Consider the following 16346-nt stretch of genomic DNA (forward strand, 5'->3'; position numbering starts at 1 on the left):
TCACGCTTGACTAACTACAATCCCATTCGAGGAATAATAGAATATAATTGCCGGACATCAAACAAACATGGCGTTTTCTCATCCATTCACTACAACGTGTCCGATTAAAAATACACGCGCCGTTAAATTAAAATGATTCTGTTCTTACAAAATATTTTACTCATAATTGTCCAAATCAAAACCACTTTCATTCTTAGATATCCTAATATAAACACTAACAACAATTCGTTATCTTCTTTTACTAATTCGTTACTGAATAGTAACTTAGCTTTTATGTTTAGTTCGGTTAAAATTTATTGCAGACGATATATCTTCTCTTACACGTCATTAATTAAGACAAATATTTAACATTTAATTATGCCGTCACAACGTGTGGTTATTTATGCCATGCAACAAAATTTACAGAGTCATTCCGTCGTAGAACAAATAGCATTATATTTTAACAGTCAATCTAATAGATAACAAACTTTTTTCATCGTTTTTTTTTTGTTCGTTATACTCTACATTAGTTTTAAACTATTGTTTTACTACTTCTTACAAAAACGTTTTTAATTAAATGTTAAATAAAATAAACGAATGTTTCTTTAATATTTTATTTCCTTATCTTTAAAGTGTGATAGTTTTACGAAACAGCTGCTGGAGAGTGTGTAGTGTGGTTGTTTTCTAGGTGCTCTAGAGTGGTGCTTGGCACTTGTAGGGCATCTGCTCTGCCTATATATTTATTAATGGTGATCGTATTTATTTAACTAATTAGCCGGATTCATATCCTGTTTTGGTCTGGTGGAGAGTGCTGATATGTAGTGTTTGTGAAGGTGATGGCCATTTTATTAGCTTCTTTGCAACACGATGTGAGGATGAGAATATCTATATCTTGTCAATAAAATGCTGGAATGGCAGGTTCGTAATGCACGCTGTTCTAATCTGTTCATATATATAATGGCAAGTAATGAGAGAATTACATCAGCCATGCGCAAAGTCATTTGCAGAGATATCACACTCATACACTCTGGACAAACACTGAGACAAAACTTATCCAGAACGAAAAAACTAACGGACAACGGTCCTTGCATTCTACTAAACTGTCACATCAACAACACGTGCTTATGCAATCGTCAATCAGTATATCAAATAAAGAATGCGATAGCAGAGGTAAGCCATTGCACATACGCGTAAAAATACAATACAACCAATGTGTCTTTATTCCATAAGCACGTATTCCATGATTACAATCCCATCAAAGGCATACAAATAAAAATACTAGGGACTGAAAGGGACCTAGGTAATCTGGAAATTAAGGACTAATTGCTAATACATTAATTCAAACTAAAAATAAGCAATAAAGCGGAGCTCAATTGCAGCTTTTTGATATAACCACATCAACACTAACAGCACTGTTAACAGGTATAAATTACTTTGAAATATGAATACTATTTTTCATACACTACTAATATTTGGTGCACATGTGTGTTGAGCTATGAACGAAAATATGAAACTAGCATCTGACTCTCGTGCAGGACTGCAGGACCCTTAAACGCAACACTAGGACCCAAATAAACCCATATGTACGATAATTAATATGCAATAACATAGAATATATATAATAAATTAATTAATAACTACTCACCCAAATAAACCCATAATATAATTAACTACTATTACTTCTTTTATAAATAATTAAATATGTAATATAATATATAAATAAACAAAATAAAGGGTGAAAAATCAAATAGAAAACACATTATAGAATTTTATCAATGAAAAACACTACTTAACCCCCAAATTTACTAACACCCCTTAGATATTAATCCTAAACAACACTAAATAATAATAATTGCAATAAATAATTAATAGAATACGTAAACAAATAAATAATTACAGCTATAAGTATGTAATATAAAAAATATATAAAATATGATCTAGGGGAAATAACTTTACTTAACTCCGAAAATAGCGACAGTCGTTATCTCCCTTAGAATTGGTACTAAACAACACAGAAGGAAAGATAATATGCATACGAACGTGTGCATAATAATAATAGTAAACAATTATAAATGACCAACTACCAGCAGAACACGTAATCATATTATTATTACTGATAAATCTCCTAACAATAACTAGCACAAATGCTGGCCTACATTTCAGAAATAATTTATAAGCATGCAAAACTATTCTAACTGCGAAACTGCTATTTCCGACTTCCGACATAAACACGCCTCCACCGAGTGATTGCACATATTAATTTTCTTTATATCCTATATATATAAGGGTTATCTCGAACATTTTGAGAACTTAACACCACATTAGCATTCTCCTGCAACACATAAATATTTATCATGAAAATTATTGAAATCTTTCAATAATTTCCATTATTCTTTTTACTTAACTCGAATTCAACGGTATTTTTCTACAATGCTGCATTGTCATAGCCTTCAAACACAACTCCTTTCACACTATGCACAATGTTTGAAGCAAACTATAACATTCCCCTTTCAAGTTTATTTTTTATAATATCGAGTTTGAATGATCCTTTTGCCTTCGCTTTGTACAAAGACAGCATTTTCTAAGAGTTTCACATAATTTTTAACATAAATTGTTAGACAAATATACAGATTATTGTTTAAACGTTTCAACAAAAATCAATTCAATAAACAAGCAAACCTATTCTCCTGTAGAACGCAGATATTTACTAGTTGAAATAATTTTAAACAGTGTGTCATTATTGGGTGTGGTGAAATTGTAGTTATCTGCTGAACTAATCCAAGCTTAATATCTTCACTGTGTTCTTGTTAGCCGTTGATTGATAATTGACGAGCTCGTCTGGCAGATTAAACCATCATTTCAGGAGCTCTAAACGTATGAAGTATCTTAAACGTAATGCTTGATAAGTGATGGCCAGGTGACATACAACCGTATCACGTTGAATCAGTTCACGTCATCGTTTATAAAAATTGTCACGTTCTCACGTTTCTGGAAAAATATTTTATTTGGAATCGAGTGTTTTGTAAAATTAAAGTGAAAGCTCTGAGTTGAAACTGACAAAAGTATAAAGAGTGAAGTTGCCTCCATAAATAGTTATATGATTCATATTATTAACATTATTCTTATGATATATATATATATATATATATATATATATATATATATATATATATATATATATATATATATATATATATATAATATAAAGGTGAACGTCTATGTGTGTGTCTGGTCACGAATAGGCTCCTATATGGTTGACTATTATAGAAAACTGATCACATATAATGATAGATGTATGAAATAAAAAATAAAAAAATAAAAAAAAACGTTTACAAGTGTTTTTGATATAGATCTACATAATAATACTTTGATAAGTATGTTTTAACTTAAATAGGGATGGTATAATAAAATTGTGAGGTCTGCGTTCGCGCCTGGCCTCCATAGAATGGAAATAGGCACAAACTTTAATAAAGACTTTTCATATCTATCTGCGTAAGTATACTTTGATAATTGTTTCAGTTTGAGGGAAAATAGTATAATAAAATTATGGGGTGTTCGTTCGCACCTGACCTCCATAGACTGGAAATATGTCACAAAGTTTAACAAAGTATTTTAATATAGATCCACAGAATATTGTGATAAGTGTTTCAGTGGGAGCAGGTATGGTATAATAAATTATGGAGTTTATCTATTTTATTTTTACTTTCATCATATTTTGCTTTGATTTTGATACCCCCAAATTCGAAGCTATCTCTTTACAACCCTTCCGTTTCATAACCTATCATACTTTCATAAATCAGAGTCCATTTTCTGTAAGCTGTTTTTGAACCCAGTCAACGACGGGTACTTTTGCTAGTATATATATATATATATATATATATATATATATATATATATATATATATATATATATATATATATATATATATCGATATATATATATATATATCGATAGATAGATAGTCATCCACATACAGTACTGTTTCGCTGTTTCACAGCTCATCAGTGTGGCTAGACAAGCAACTACCTCAAGCCAGGATGGAAACCCGACCGCCCATATGACAATCGAAGCTTCTAAGTTATTAAAAAAATATACACAGAATATTGCGCCTTTCAATCTCATGAAAATTCGTCGGGCTTATGCCATAAACCTGACGAATTTGTAAAAGAATGAAACCCGGAATATTCTGTTTAGCTTAATCGTCATATATATTTTCATAACTTACTACTTAGCTCTACCTATGTATCGAGCACTGTTGAAGTAAATACTGAAAAATTTACGCATAAAATTATATCTTCGTATATTAATTTATGTGATTAAATGAAGCAATCACACACATACACACACACGTCATACTAATCGGTTAAACCGAGTTCAAACGCAGATGTACGGCATTACCTTTTTCACATATCGAGATAGCTATCACGCTCACTAATACATAAATTAGCATTAAAGCATACCAGAAGTGTTGATATGTCGCAGAACACACAACGAAATGTAAGTGTTTGTTCGTGAACGTTTATGATGGTTGTGATGAAAGATATCCGCTGTGTATATGTGTTGTGTTGTGTGCAATGCTTTTGTGTATGTGTATATAGACATATCATCATGTATGGCATAATCAAATTGACACACCGGTTCCCGTCAGATTACCGAAATTAAGCAATGTTGAGCCTGGTCAATACTAAAATGGGTGAGCATTTGGGAATTCTAGGTACTGTATATGCTCTCCGATTATAAAGACTGTTTCCTTGTTTCCAGTCAAGCTTGGGCCTCTCCTTGCTACTGGACGCAAACAGTGCCGATTCAAGAGAGGTGTAGGTGTAGATTGCACAACACTTGCCTCACAATTACATGCGCAGCTACTCTTACATGGGTGTCCATTGCATCTTGAGACTAAACGGAGGCATCAATAGGCACATCATATTTTAGAGACTGTATAAAAATGAATATGTGCACTACTTGGCTAGGTGTATATTTAATGATTTTTGGCATGTGTATATTTATTGGTTTTTGGTATGTGTATATTTAATGATTTTGGGTATATGTATATTTAATGATTTTGGGTATGTGTATATTTAATGATTTTGGGTATGTGTATATTTATTGGTTTTGTGCATGTGTATATTTATTGGTTTTTGGTATGTGTATATTTAATGATTTTGGGTATATGTATATTTAATGATTTTGGGTATGTGTATATTTAATGATTTTGGGTATGTGTATATTTAATGATTTTGGGTATGTGCATATTTAATGATTTTGGGTATGTGTATATTTAATGATTTTGGGTATGTGCATATTTAATGATTTTGGGTATGTGTATATTTAATGATTTTGTGTATGTGCATATTAAATGATTTTGTGTATGTGTATATTAAATGATTTTGTGTATGTGTATATTTAATGATTTTGGATATGTGTATATTTAATGATTTTGGGTATGTGTATATTTAATGATTTTGGGTATGTGCATATTTAATGATTTTGGGCATGTGTATATTTAATGATTTTGGGCATGTGTATATTTAATGATTTTGGGTATGTGTATATTTAATGATTTTGGGTATGTGTATATTAAATGATTTTGGGTATGTGTATATTTAATGATTTTGGGTATGTGTATATTTAATGATTTTGGGTATATGTAAATTTAATGATTTTGTGTATGTGTATATTTAATGATTTTGGGTATGTGTATATTTAATGATTTTGGGCATGTGTATATTTAATGATTTTGTGTATGTGTATATTTAATGATTTTGTGTATGTGTATATTTAATGATTTTGGGTATGTGTAAATTTAATGATTTTGGGTATGTGTATATTTAATGAGTGTGTGTAATTAATTGGCCTATTTATACATTCATCTATTTGCGTGTGTTAAACAATATTTTGTTTGTTTTCTAGAGAAAAGAGGACAGTTTTTCATGGCTAAGAGTTGATTGCATTATATTATTTGCAGGGTTAAATTTGTCTCTTCTGGTATCTTGAGTATCGGTTGACTTTATAATACCATCTTTCCAGATTTATAAAAACAGTGTTCAATGAAAGACCCCTACAAGTACAGCATTTTTTTTTCTTCTCTTCATTTCAGTTGGTGTCAGCTGTGATGATCGCGCTCGGTTGTTTAATCAAGTATGGTTCGGCGAACCTGTTACGCTATTTGGAACCCCTTTTCGACAGCATTCAGCAAATTTCAGAAGCGAAACATTATCCTCTCGGCCATATTAGTATCACTCATCTCATCCTCGAAGCAGCCACCGCCACCATTGTGATTGGAGTAATTCTTATGTTTATTGCTTGGTTTGGATGGTGTGGTGCATTGTGTAGAAAACGAACGATGCTTGTCGTGGTAAGTTTTAAAGTATCTATTACACATTGCATCATGTCTGATCGCAGACATCTTTTTTTTAAACTATCATCACTTTAAAATACTACTGCTCTTTTACACACGCGCGCGCGTGTGTATGATGGGAATAAAATAAAATAATATTCCGACGAGATGGAAAGATGAAAATAGAACAACCAAGTTATATGTTCATTTCATCAACATTTCGTCTTTATTTCAACACTTTCTCAGGATGATTAAATTGGAGAAACTACAATGCTAGTAGAATGTTTTGCAAGTATATTTTCAAACATTTTACTGGTCGATGAATATATAATTTCGTTGTTTCTTTTTCATATCTCCATATATATATGAGTGTGTGCACGCGCGTGTGTGTATATTAATAATACATGGTGATAAATAGGCAAAGCGGCTTGACCACAACAATGTATTAAATTTATTTTATAATTCTTTTTATTACCAAACTACTGGCTGTGTTACTATCGCTTACCGGGGAGCGTGTCTTGGTTTGTCCGTGTCGTGGGGACGTCTCTGTGACGGTTATTACGTCTTTGCTACGGCAACCAACTTCCCAGGAAAATAAACGGTAAGTCATAAACGATAAAACCACCCTTACATCAAAGACTAATTATGTCGTCGGCTACATTTGTTGGTGGGATTTTCTCTTGGGGTTCTCTGTCGGTATCGTTACTGGCAGGGGGGGGGGCTATGCTGAAATTGAACACTGTACGAAATAAGCGAATAAGACCTTTTTCTTTTCATAAAGTTTTATTAATTTTGATTTGTTTTAACAATTTAGCATTTGAACTCGAGACCCATTCTTGACAAAGTTGAAATTCCAACTGGTTTATCTCTTTCTTCGCGACGAAAAACGAATTATTATTATTATTATTATTATTATTATTATTATTATTATTATTATTATTATTATTATTATTATTAAATTACAACAGAGTGTTCTGAACCTTTTCAGACGGCCTATGTCATTAACATTGAATTGAGGTTTTTCAACTCGGCTGCTTTCGCTTTTTTCAAGTTGAGTTAAGCTGTATTCGTCATATTTATAAAAGCACATCTTAAAATATACTTGTCTCCGTTCGGGTACAAAAGAAGTCGAGTATAAGCTTCCAAGGGGTATTTATCATTGTGCCACATCGGTGTTGCCCGGACATCTTAAAACCATTTTTATAGACCAAGCCCTATCATTGCTCTTTCTTTTAATGTCTTGACAAAAAATTTTACAAAGAAGGATATGTACTATTACAATAGAAAAATGCTAACATGAAAAGTAATATGGTTAAGCTTATACATGGAAAAGTAAAGGACTAGTTGTTAAAACTGGAAAAGAAAAGGACAAGATATTCTAGTAAAAAATATAATAAATTTATAACTTAAAATATTGCAGCATTAAAAATTGATTATATAATGTTATAAATTGAATTTCAAAAAAATTCTTAATGCTGCAATATTTTAAGTTATAAATTTATTATATTTTTTACTAGAATATCTTGTCCTTTTCTTTTCCAGTTTTAACAACTAGTCCTTTACTTTTCCATGCGACGTAGTTGCTATGGAAACCAGTCATAAAAATGTCGCTCACTTCCTTGCGATTTTTACGATTTTTAACCATATTATTTTCTTTGCTCGCATTTCTCTATTGCAATCCATGACATTTCCAGGCTTCCAGTAAATTCTTTGTTTAATTGCAGTCTTATTTTTTTTTCTCCATAAACATAGCATACACATATGTAATAACAATGTATGGCACTCGTCTGCTTTCAATAAAATCCCCCCAATTATCTCCCTTTCATTCTTTCATTCTGTCTGTTTCACTTGTTGCTTCTTTTTTCGCGAGAACGGTGAATTGGTAGCAAGACTAGTCGCTGAAGCGACGTAGTTGCTATGGAAACCAGTCATAAAAATGTCGCTAACTTCCTTGCGATTTTTTACGATTTTGTAACACCAGTAAATTCGTCATAACTTTTGATTTACTGAACAAAAATTGATTTTTCTTCACTGAGGAGGTGATCTATAAACTGTAATAATTATTCACTGAGAAGGTGATCTATAAACTGTAATAATTATTCACTGAGAAGGTGATCTATAAACTGTAATGATTATTTGAAATTTGGTCGAAAAATGAGTGAGTGATAAAGTTTTAAAGCAGTTCTAAAAGACTAAAACTGCCAATTAACCATATTTTCAAACACGTTAGTGTTTGAATGATTAAAAAATCGGTTTTCCAATAAAATCGAAACGATGTCTTTAGAAATAATAATAATAATAATAATAATAATAATAATAATAATAATAATAATAATAATAATGAAACCTAAAGTAACAGCTGAAGGACCATATATAACTGAGATAAAAATATAAAATGCATCTTCCAAGGTGGTTCCCTATCCCCACTACTATTCATCATAGCTATAATGCCTCTTAAAGAAATGGCTGTATACAAGTTGACTAATACAGACGAAAGAATGTACCACCTTATGTAGATAGGCGATCTAAAATTTTCACAGGAAACAAAAATGAACTTGAATTTGAATAAGAAACGGAAAACTTAGACAACGTAGGATATGGAACTATCAAACCAAGAGGAGATGAGGAGACTAGGCCAACATGACACAAATATCTGGGAGTTTTGGAAGCAGACACCATTAAATCAACAGAAATTTAAAAAATGGTAAAGAATACATAACCAGAAAAAAAAATTCCAAGAAACTATAGAAGAAACATAATGAAACTATAAACACACGAGCAGTATCACTAACAAGATACTCTGAACCATTCACAGGCAGGGCCAAAGAAACCAGGAAATTTATTACTATGCACAATACATTATAACGAAATGTTAATGCTGACCAACTCTACGTAAAAAGGTAAGTTGGGGAAAGAGAATTGGTTAGTACAGAAGACATTGTGAATGACAGAAAAAACGTAGAAAAATTCAGAATGCAGAACGCAGAATGAAACTCTATACACATGAACAAAGGGAGAAGGCAATAAAAGAAAATGGGAAGAAAAGCAACGGACGATTCGTAAGGATGACAAAAGATGGGACATGAAAACACATGGACATGGCTACAATAAATAGAGCGTCGGAATCATTACTGAAAGATTCACAGGATAAAGCGATTAGAACAAACTATATCAAAGCACAAATGTGGACTTTCAGGGGAAAGAGACAAAAAATTAATCACATAATAATTGAATGCTGTATATGAAAAACTCAGACAAATAGTACAAACACAAATCAGTAGCAGTACTTTAAAATGCAAATCAAAATCTTATGCCACATAGAGGAACAAATAAACCCATCCAAACAAGGAAACCGGATGTCATAATAATTAATAAGAAGAGAAAATCTTGCCAGATTGTAGAAGACTTGAACCGTGATTAGACTTTCTACCACCCAAATTTTAGTGGAGACCAATAGCAACTGCCATTGAAAAATCAATGACAAGCAGCTGTTGTGATAATGCAAATTCATTTGCAAAATTTGTCAAAGAGGTGGAAAGTACTAGAAATCTGGAGAGACTTGTTGTCATCTAGACATCATCAGTTATTATTAGTGAGTAATCACTGATGATTACCTGTGTGTGAACCCATAGTGAATAAATAATATATCTATATATCTATATATCTATATATATATCTATATATATATATATATATATATATATATATATATATATATATATATATATTCCTGAGTTGATATAAAATATATTTTAAAGTATATATTCCTTTAATAACGTTCAAGTTGTTTCAAATAAAAAGCTCAATAGAGTTATGTTACTAGTTTCAGAGCATATATATTGCTAGATTGTATTCAGATTATCAAAAGGCAACACCCATACTAATTGTTTATTAAAAAAAAAAAATTTATTTCGGCGAATTACTATATTATTGTCTTTTGAAAAACATTGGGAGGTTTATTTGGCTGCCCTTCAGAGACGATCAAAGACTAATACTAAGCAGATACTGTATTTCAAAACGAAAAAAAAAGAATAGAATAAAGATACTTTATAAAGACGAGAAGGACAGTTATATACGAAACTGTCTTTAGCTTATAAAGACACTAAACATAAGCGTATATTAGTTTTACATGTCAATATTATGTAAATAACCACAATCCCAGGCAAATATTTAATTTTGTGAGAAATTCCATTACAACCGCCATCTTTCTTGTTTAAGCCGCATACACAGTTCTAGTAGCCGGTCCGTGATTGGTTAATTTTGAATGAGTCAAGTGAATTGCTTGGCGCCCTTTTTTGTATCATGCTTTTATTTTTCAGTCCACGTACAGAAATCAACATGGGAAGGACTCCTTTTTTAGCATCTCTCAAATGAGGATGGAGCTACGTCAATTTCTTCATGTATATCACCAAACTGTTGGTGAACAAAGGATTACATCTCTACAAGCAGAGACACCTTTATATTGCTGAAATTATCCTAAGTACCGGATGACATCCATGAACATTTCTTCATGTTTATATTTACGAAATATTGGAACTTAACTCAATTCAATTAGAGTCCCAAGCGACTCGCATTATGCCTGATTATAGGCGCCAACATTCCCGCCGAGAACACCATGAATATACATGGATCCTTCCGAGGAAAAGAGAACTACCAACTCCAACAATAGAAGTTTACACTACCGGCTCCATGATATGGAGGCAAAACTGGCCACCGTTTTGCAATTGAACCATGACCAATGACGTTTCTTTACTGTTGTTGTTGAATAAATTTTGAGTTGAAGATACAGCTTTTGTAATTTGTGGTTTTCTTTTGTCTTTGCCAAGGAGTAAATTGGTTTGTGAGAATTAAATTTCTCACAATTTATAACAGATAGTATAACTTCTACAGAAAATAAACTTGTAGATAATTCGGATTATTTCGTGAATTTTCCTATTTTCTAATAAAAATATTGTTATATAATTCGCAATTAATTATTCGTTTTTAAAAGAAAACCCAAGGAACGAAAATCTGAATGAAAAAATAGATACTTCCCTGCTTATTTTTCCCCTTTTTATTAATTTTTATTAATTTTTATTGATTTTTATTAATTTTTATTAATTTTTATTAATTTTTATTGATTTTTATTAATTTTTATTAATTTTCATTACATAAGGAAAAAATATTGCTACTTCCTATCAGTGATTTCCAATTCTGAATTCCTACGTATATGTTGCTGAGTCATTTATATCCCCTTTCGGAAATAAACTACACAATTTGAAAGAATAGATGGTTACTCATGTATTTCTATCTAATCATCAATGTCACAACCCACCTCCCCTCAAACATATACCCATTAGACCGTATTTTACTGAAGTAAAGCGTTTCCATTGATGTTGTACCAGTTTAAGTCCCCACTTGAACCCTCAACTAATACATAGTTTATTTTAGTTATTGGAAGGATTATCGATTGTATTATTATCGATTAGATTCGTAGAATTTCCAATATAATCAACGATAAAATCTATTTAATTGGGAAGTAATTAATACCCTACAAAGCTCCTACTTCAAAAAAACCCTTAAAAACTAACCTCTTTTTTCTTGGAATGCCATTAACTAACTTATCTCATTAATTTTTGACTTGAGTTGCCGTTTCAGATCAACCTTGATAAAATATACTCCGAATTGGATGGTTGTTTACTTTTATGTAAAAAGACCAGCTATTGTTATCTATGACTTTATAATGCTTAAAACTCTTTTACAATTTATGATTAATGAAGTAATTTAACCAGGTAACAATTAATGGAGTGTAAATTAATATTTCGAACTCTTTTCAAGTTATTAATTACAATTACAATATATTAGAGAATAAAAAACTGACATCCCATATTAATCCTAATTTTTCCATCTAATGTCATTTATTTCAAAGGATTATCGCATTTATTTCAAATAACATAAATTATTTAATTACTATTCCTTTCTTCTATTGTTTTTCAGTACGCTTGCATCCTAACCATGATCCTAGCTCTACAAGTGACCGTCATCGTAGTGCTCGTAGTTATGCGAGCTAGGGTAAGTCACACACACACACACACACACACACACACACACACACACACACACACACACACACACACACACACACACACGCCAACTAACATGAATCCTAACCCGTATATATATATATATATATATATACACACAAAAATACATACATTTTCCTGTACTTTCACCCATGTTCTATAAGCGACTGTCGTGGCTTTGACCAACAAAAAATATCATTCGGCAATAAGGATCAAATTTGGGAACTTTGAGAGGTACGAAGTTATCCTTTGATTAACATATATATTTAAACTATATATAATATTTTAAAATAACTATTAAGTATTTGATACCTACATACAGCAGTGTTTCATGCTTATGCAATCATCTGTATAGGTATAATACTGCTGGTTGGGAGATTCAAACACAGTCAACAAAACAACTCTTGGCTTAACAGGTTAGCGTCTTTCCTCCAGGTCCCCAACAACTAACAACTAGAAGAAAATTAAGAACCCACGAATTCTATTTTTGGTGGGATTTCACAGTATACAGTCAGACAGAGTATATATATATATACATAATATGTAAATACATATGTATGTATATATATATATATATATATATATATATATTTAATATGCATATAATATATATATATATTTATATATATATATATATATATATATATATATATATATGCGTTTTAACTTAACAGAAATATACGGTAATAAAAAATAAAACGCATATTTGCTCTACAACAGTATTGAGCACTCTCTTCAGTTTTTATTAATTACCATTTCCACTAAATATATATATATATATATATATATATATATATATATATATATATATATATATATATATATATATATGGATTAAATAGATGTGTAGTTTTAATATATAGCATTCTGGTTTGGAATAGTAGTACCTCTCTAAGTTCCATCTTTGAGTGAAATCAAAATCGAATGTATTTATGACATGAAATGACACCTGATGGTGTTACATGTACATTTACATCATAAATGACAAATAACATAAATATTGGAATATATTAAATACGGTAAACATAAAATTTGTTACTATAATTACTTGATTCGGCATAAAATAAAAACATTTGAATAATTCATTTGCTGCATTTCTATCAAACAGACGCACCTTTAAACCAAATTATGTTCCGGATATTTTTAAATAAAAATGTAGGTGTTTTTAACATTTTTTTTACCCAACAAACCTCTGACCTAAAAAATATCAATAAGTCACAAACATAACAAATAAAATAAACTTTTAGACTAAATTCGATTTTATTCATTAAAATTGTCTCATTGTCTTCCAGCTCTTTTCTGACAAATTAATGGCAGTTTTGTTGATCAATTTTTCTTGGACTTCAAAATATGCTACAATTTCAGATACACCTTGTGAATTGCAGCCAAAATATCTTTTCCTAGGGCATTATTTTGAGGTTTGTAAACAGTCAGTAGTCGCTGCGGGGAAGATCTGGGTGAAAGTGGAAGCAATTCATTTAGTTTTTCTATCGTTATGATGGACTTGTGACATGGTCATTTTTATTCTTTTAGTGAAGGAGCATTTTTTTCTTTTTCTTCATTTCTTCCTTGAAACGCACCATTAATACTATATAATATTTGCTATTAATTATTCTCCTTTCTCAAGTTAATCGATGAAAAAAATACATTGCGTCTCCTAAAATACGAAGGCTCAAACTTTATCTGTTGATGCTTGCGTCTTTGATGTCTTTCGATGACTTTCATCTGTTGCCATTCACTCACTTTCTTTCGCGTCTTTCGATGACTTTCATCTGTTGCCATTCACTCACTTTCTTTCATGTCTTTCGATGACTTTCATCTGTTGCCATTCACTCACTTTCTTTCATGTCTTTCGATGACTTTCATCTGTTGCCATTCACTCACTTTCTTTCGCGTCTTTCGATGACTTTCATCTGTTGCCATTCACTCACTTTCTTTCGCGTCTTTCGATGACTTTCATCTGTTGCCATTCACTCACTTTCTTTCGCGTCTTTCGATGACTTTCATCTGTTGCCATTCACTCACTTTCTTTCGCGTCTTTCGATGACTTTCATCTGTTGCCATTCACTCACTTTCTTTCATGTCTTTCGATGACTTTCATCTGTTGCCATTCACTCACTTTCTTTCGCGTCTTTCGATGACTTTCATCTGTTGCCATTCACTCACTTTCTTTCGCGTCTTTCGATGACTTTCATCTGTTGCCATTCACTCACTTTCTTTCGCGTCTTTCGATGACTTTCATCTGTTGCCATTCACTCACTTTCTTTCATGTCTTTCGATGACTTTCATCTGTTGCCATTCACTCACTTTCTTTCGCGTCTTTCGATGACTTTCATCTGTTGCCATTCACTCACTTTCTTTCATGTCTTTCGATGACTTTCATCTGTTGCCATTCACTCACTTTCTTTCATGTCTTTCGATGACTTTCATCTGTTGCCATTCACTCACTTTCTTTCGCGTCTTTCGATGACTTTCATCTGTTGCCATTCACTCACTTTCTTTCATGTCTTTCGATGACTTTCATCTGTTGCCATTCACTCACTTTCTTTTGCGTCTTTCGATGACTTTCATCTGTTGCCATTCACTCACTTTCTTTCGCGTCTTTCGATGACTTTCATCTGTTGCCATTCACTCACTTTCTTTCATGTCTTTCGATGACTTTCATCTGTTGCCATTCACTCACTTTCTTTCGCGTCTTTCGATGACTTTCATCTGTTGCCATTCACTCACTTTCTTTCATGTCTTTCGATGACTTTCATCTGTTGCCATTCACTCACTTTCTTTCGCGTCTTTCGATGACTTTCATCTGTTGCCATTCACTCACTTTCTTTCATGTCTTTCGATGACTTTCATCTGTTGCCATTCACTCACTTTCTTTCGCGTCTTTCGATGACTTTCATCTGTTGCCATTCACTCACTTTAATTGATGTCTTTCGATGACTTTCATCTGTTGCCATTCACTCACTTTCTTTCGCGTCTTTCGATGACTTTCATCTGTTGCCATTCACTCACTTTCTTTCGCGTCTTTCGATGACTTTCATCTGTTGCCATTCACTCACTTTCTTTCATGTCTTTCGATGACTTTCATCTGTTGCCATTCACTCACTTTCTTTCGCGTCTTTCGATGACTTTCATCTGTTGCCATTCACTCACTTTCTTTCATGTCTTTCGATGACTTTCATCTGTTGCCATTCACTCACTTTCTTTCGCGTCTTTCGATGACTTTCATCTGTTGCCATTCACTCACTTTCTTTCATGTCTTTCGATGACTTTCATCTGTTGCCATTCACTCACTTTCTTTCGCGTCTTTCGATGACTTTCATCTGTTGCCATTCACTCACTTTCTTTCATGTCTTTAGATGACTTTCATCTGTTGCCATTCACTCACTTTCTTTCGCGTCTTTCGATGACTTTCATCTGTTGCCATTCACTCACTTTCTTTCATGTCTTTCGATGACTTTCATCTGTTGCCATTCACTCACTTTCTTTCGCGTCTTTCGATGACTTTCATCTGTTGCCATTCACTCACTTTCTTTCATGTCTTTCGATGACTTTCATCTGTTGCCATTCACTCACTTTCTTTCGCGTCTTTCGATGACTTTCATCTGTTGCCATTCACTCACTTTCTTTCATGTCTTTCGATGACTTTCATCTGTTGCCATTCACTCACGTTCTTTCGCGTCTTTCGATGACTTTCATCTGTTGCCATTCACTCACTTTCTTTCATGTCTTTCGATGACTTTCATCTGTTGCCATTCACTCACTTTCTTTCGCGTCTTTCGATGACTTTCATCTGTTGCCATTCACTCACTTTCTTTCGCGTCTTTCGATGACTTTCATCTGTTGCCATTCACTCACTTTAATTGATGTCTTTCGATGACTTTCATCTGTTGCCATTCACTCACTTTAATTGATGTCTTTCGATGACTTTCATCTGTTGCCATTCACTCACTTTCTTTCGCGTCTT

The 16346-nt window shown here is 32.2% G+C and overlaps 1 protein-coding gene across 1 annotated transcript in view; it reads left to right on the top strand.

Annotated features, from left to right (window-relative positions):
• LOC145248732 (tetraspanin-1-like) overlaps nt 1–16346 on the top strand; it is an 86862-nt gene that overhangs the window by 23220 nt on the left and 47296 nt on the right. Inside the window, exons 3-4 of the mRNA XM_080110380.1 lie at nt 6078–6335; nt 12294–12368. Coding sequence (XP_079966506.1) covers nt 6078–6335; nt 12294–12368 — 333 coding nt within the window. The remainder of the gene's footprint in view (nt 1–6077; nt 6336–12293; nt 12369–16346) is intronic.

The sequence above is a fragment of the Euprymna scolopes genome, chromosome 27 (genome assembly GCF_053919585.1).
Source record: "Euprymna scolopes isolate OS-2025 chromosome 27, ASM5391958v1, whole genome shotgun sequence".
Classification (NCBI taxonomy): domain Eukaryota; kingdom Metazoa; phylum Mollusca; class Cephalopoda; order Sepiida; family Sepiolidae; genus Euprymna; species Euprymna scolopes.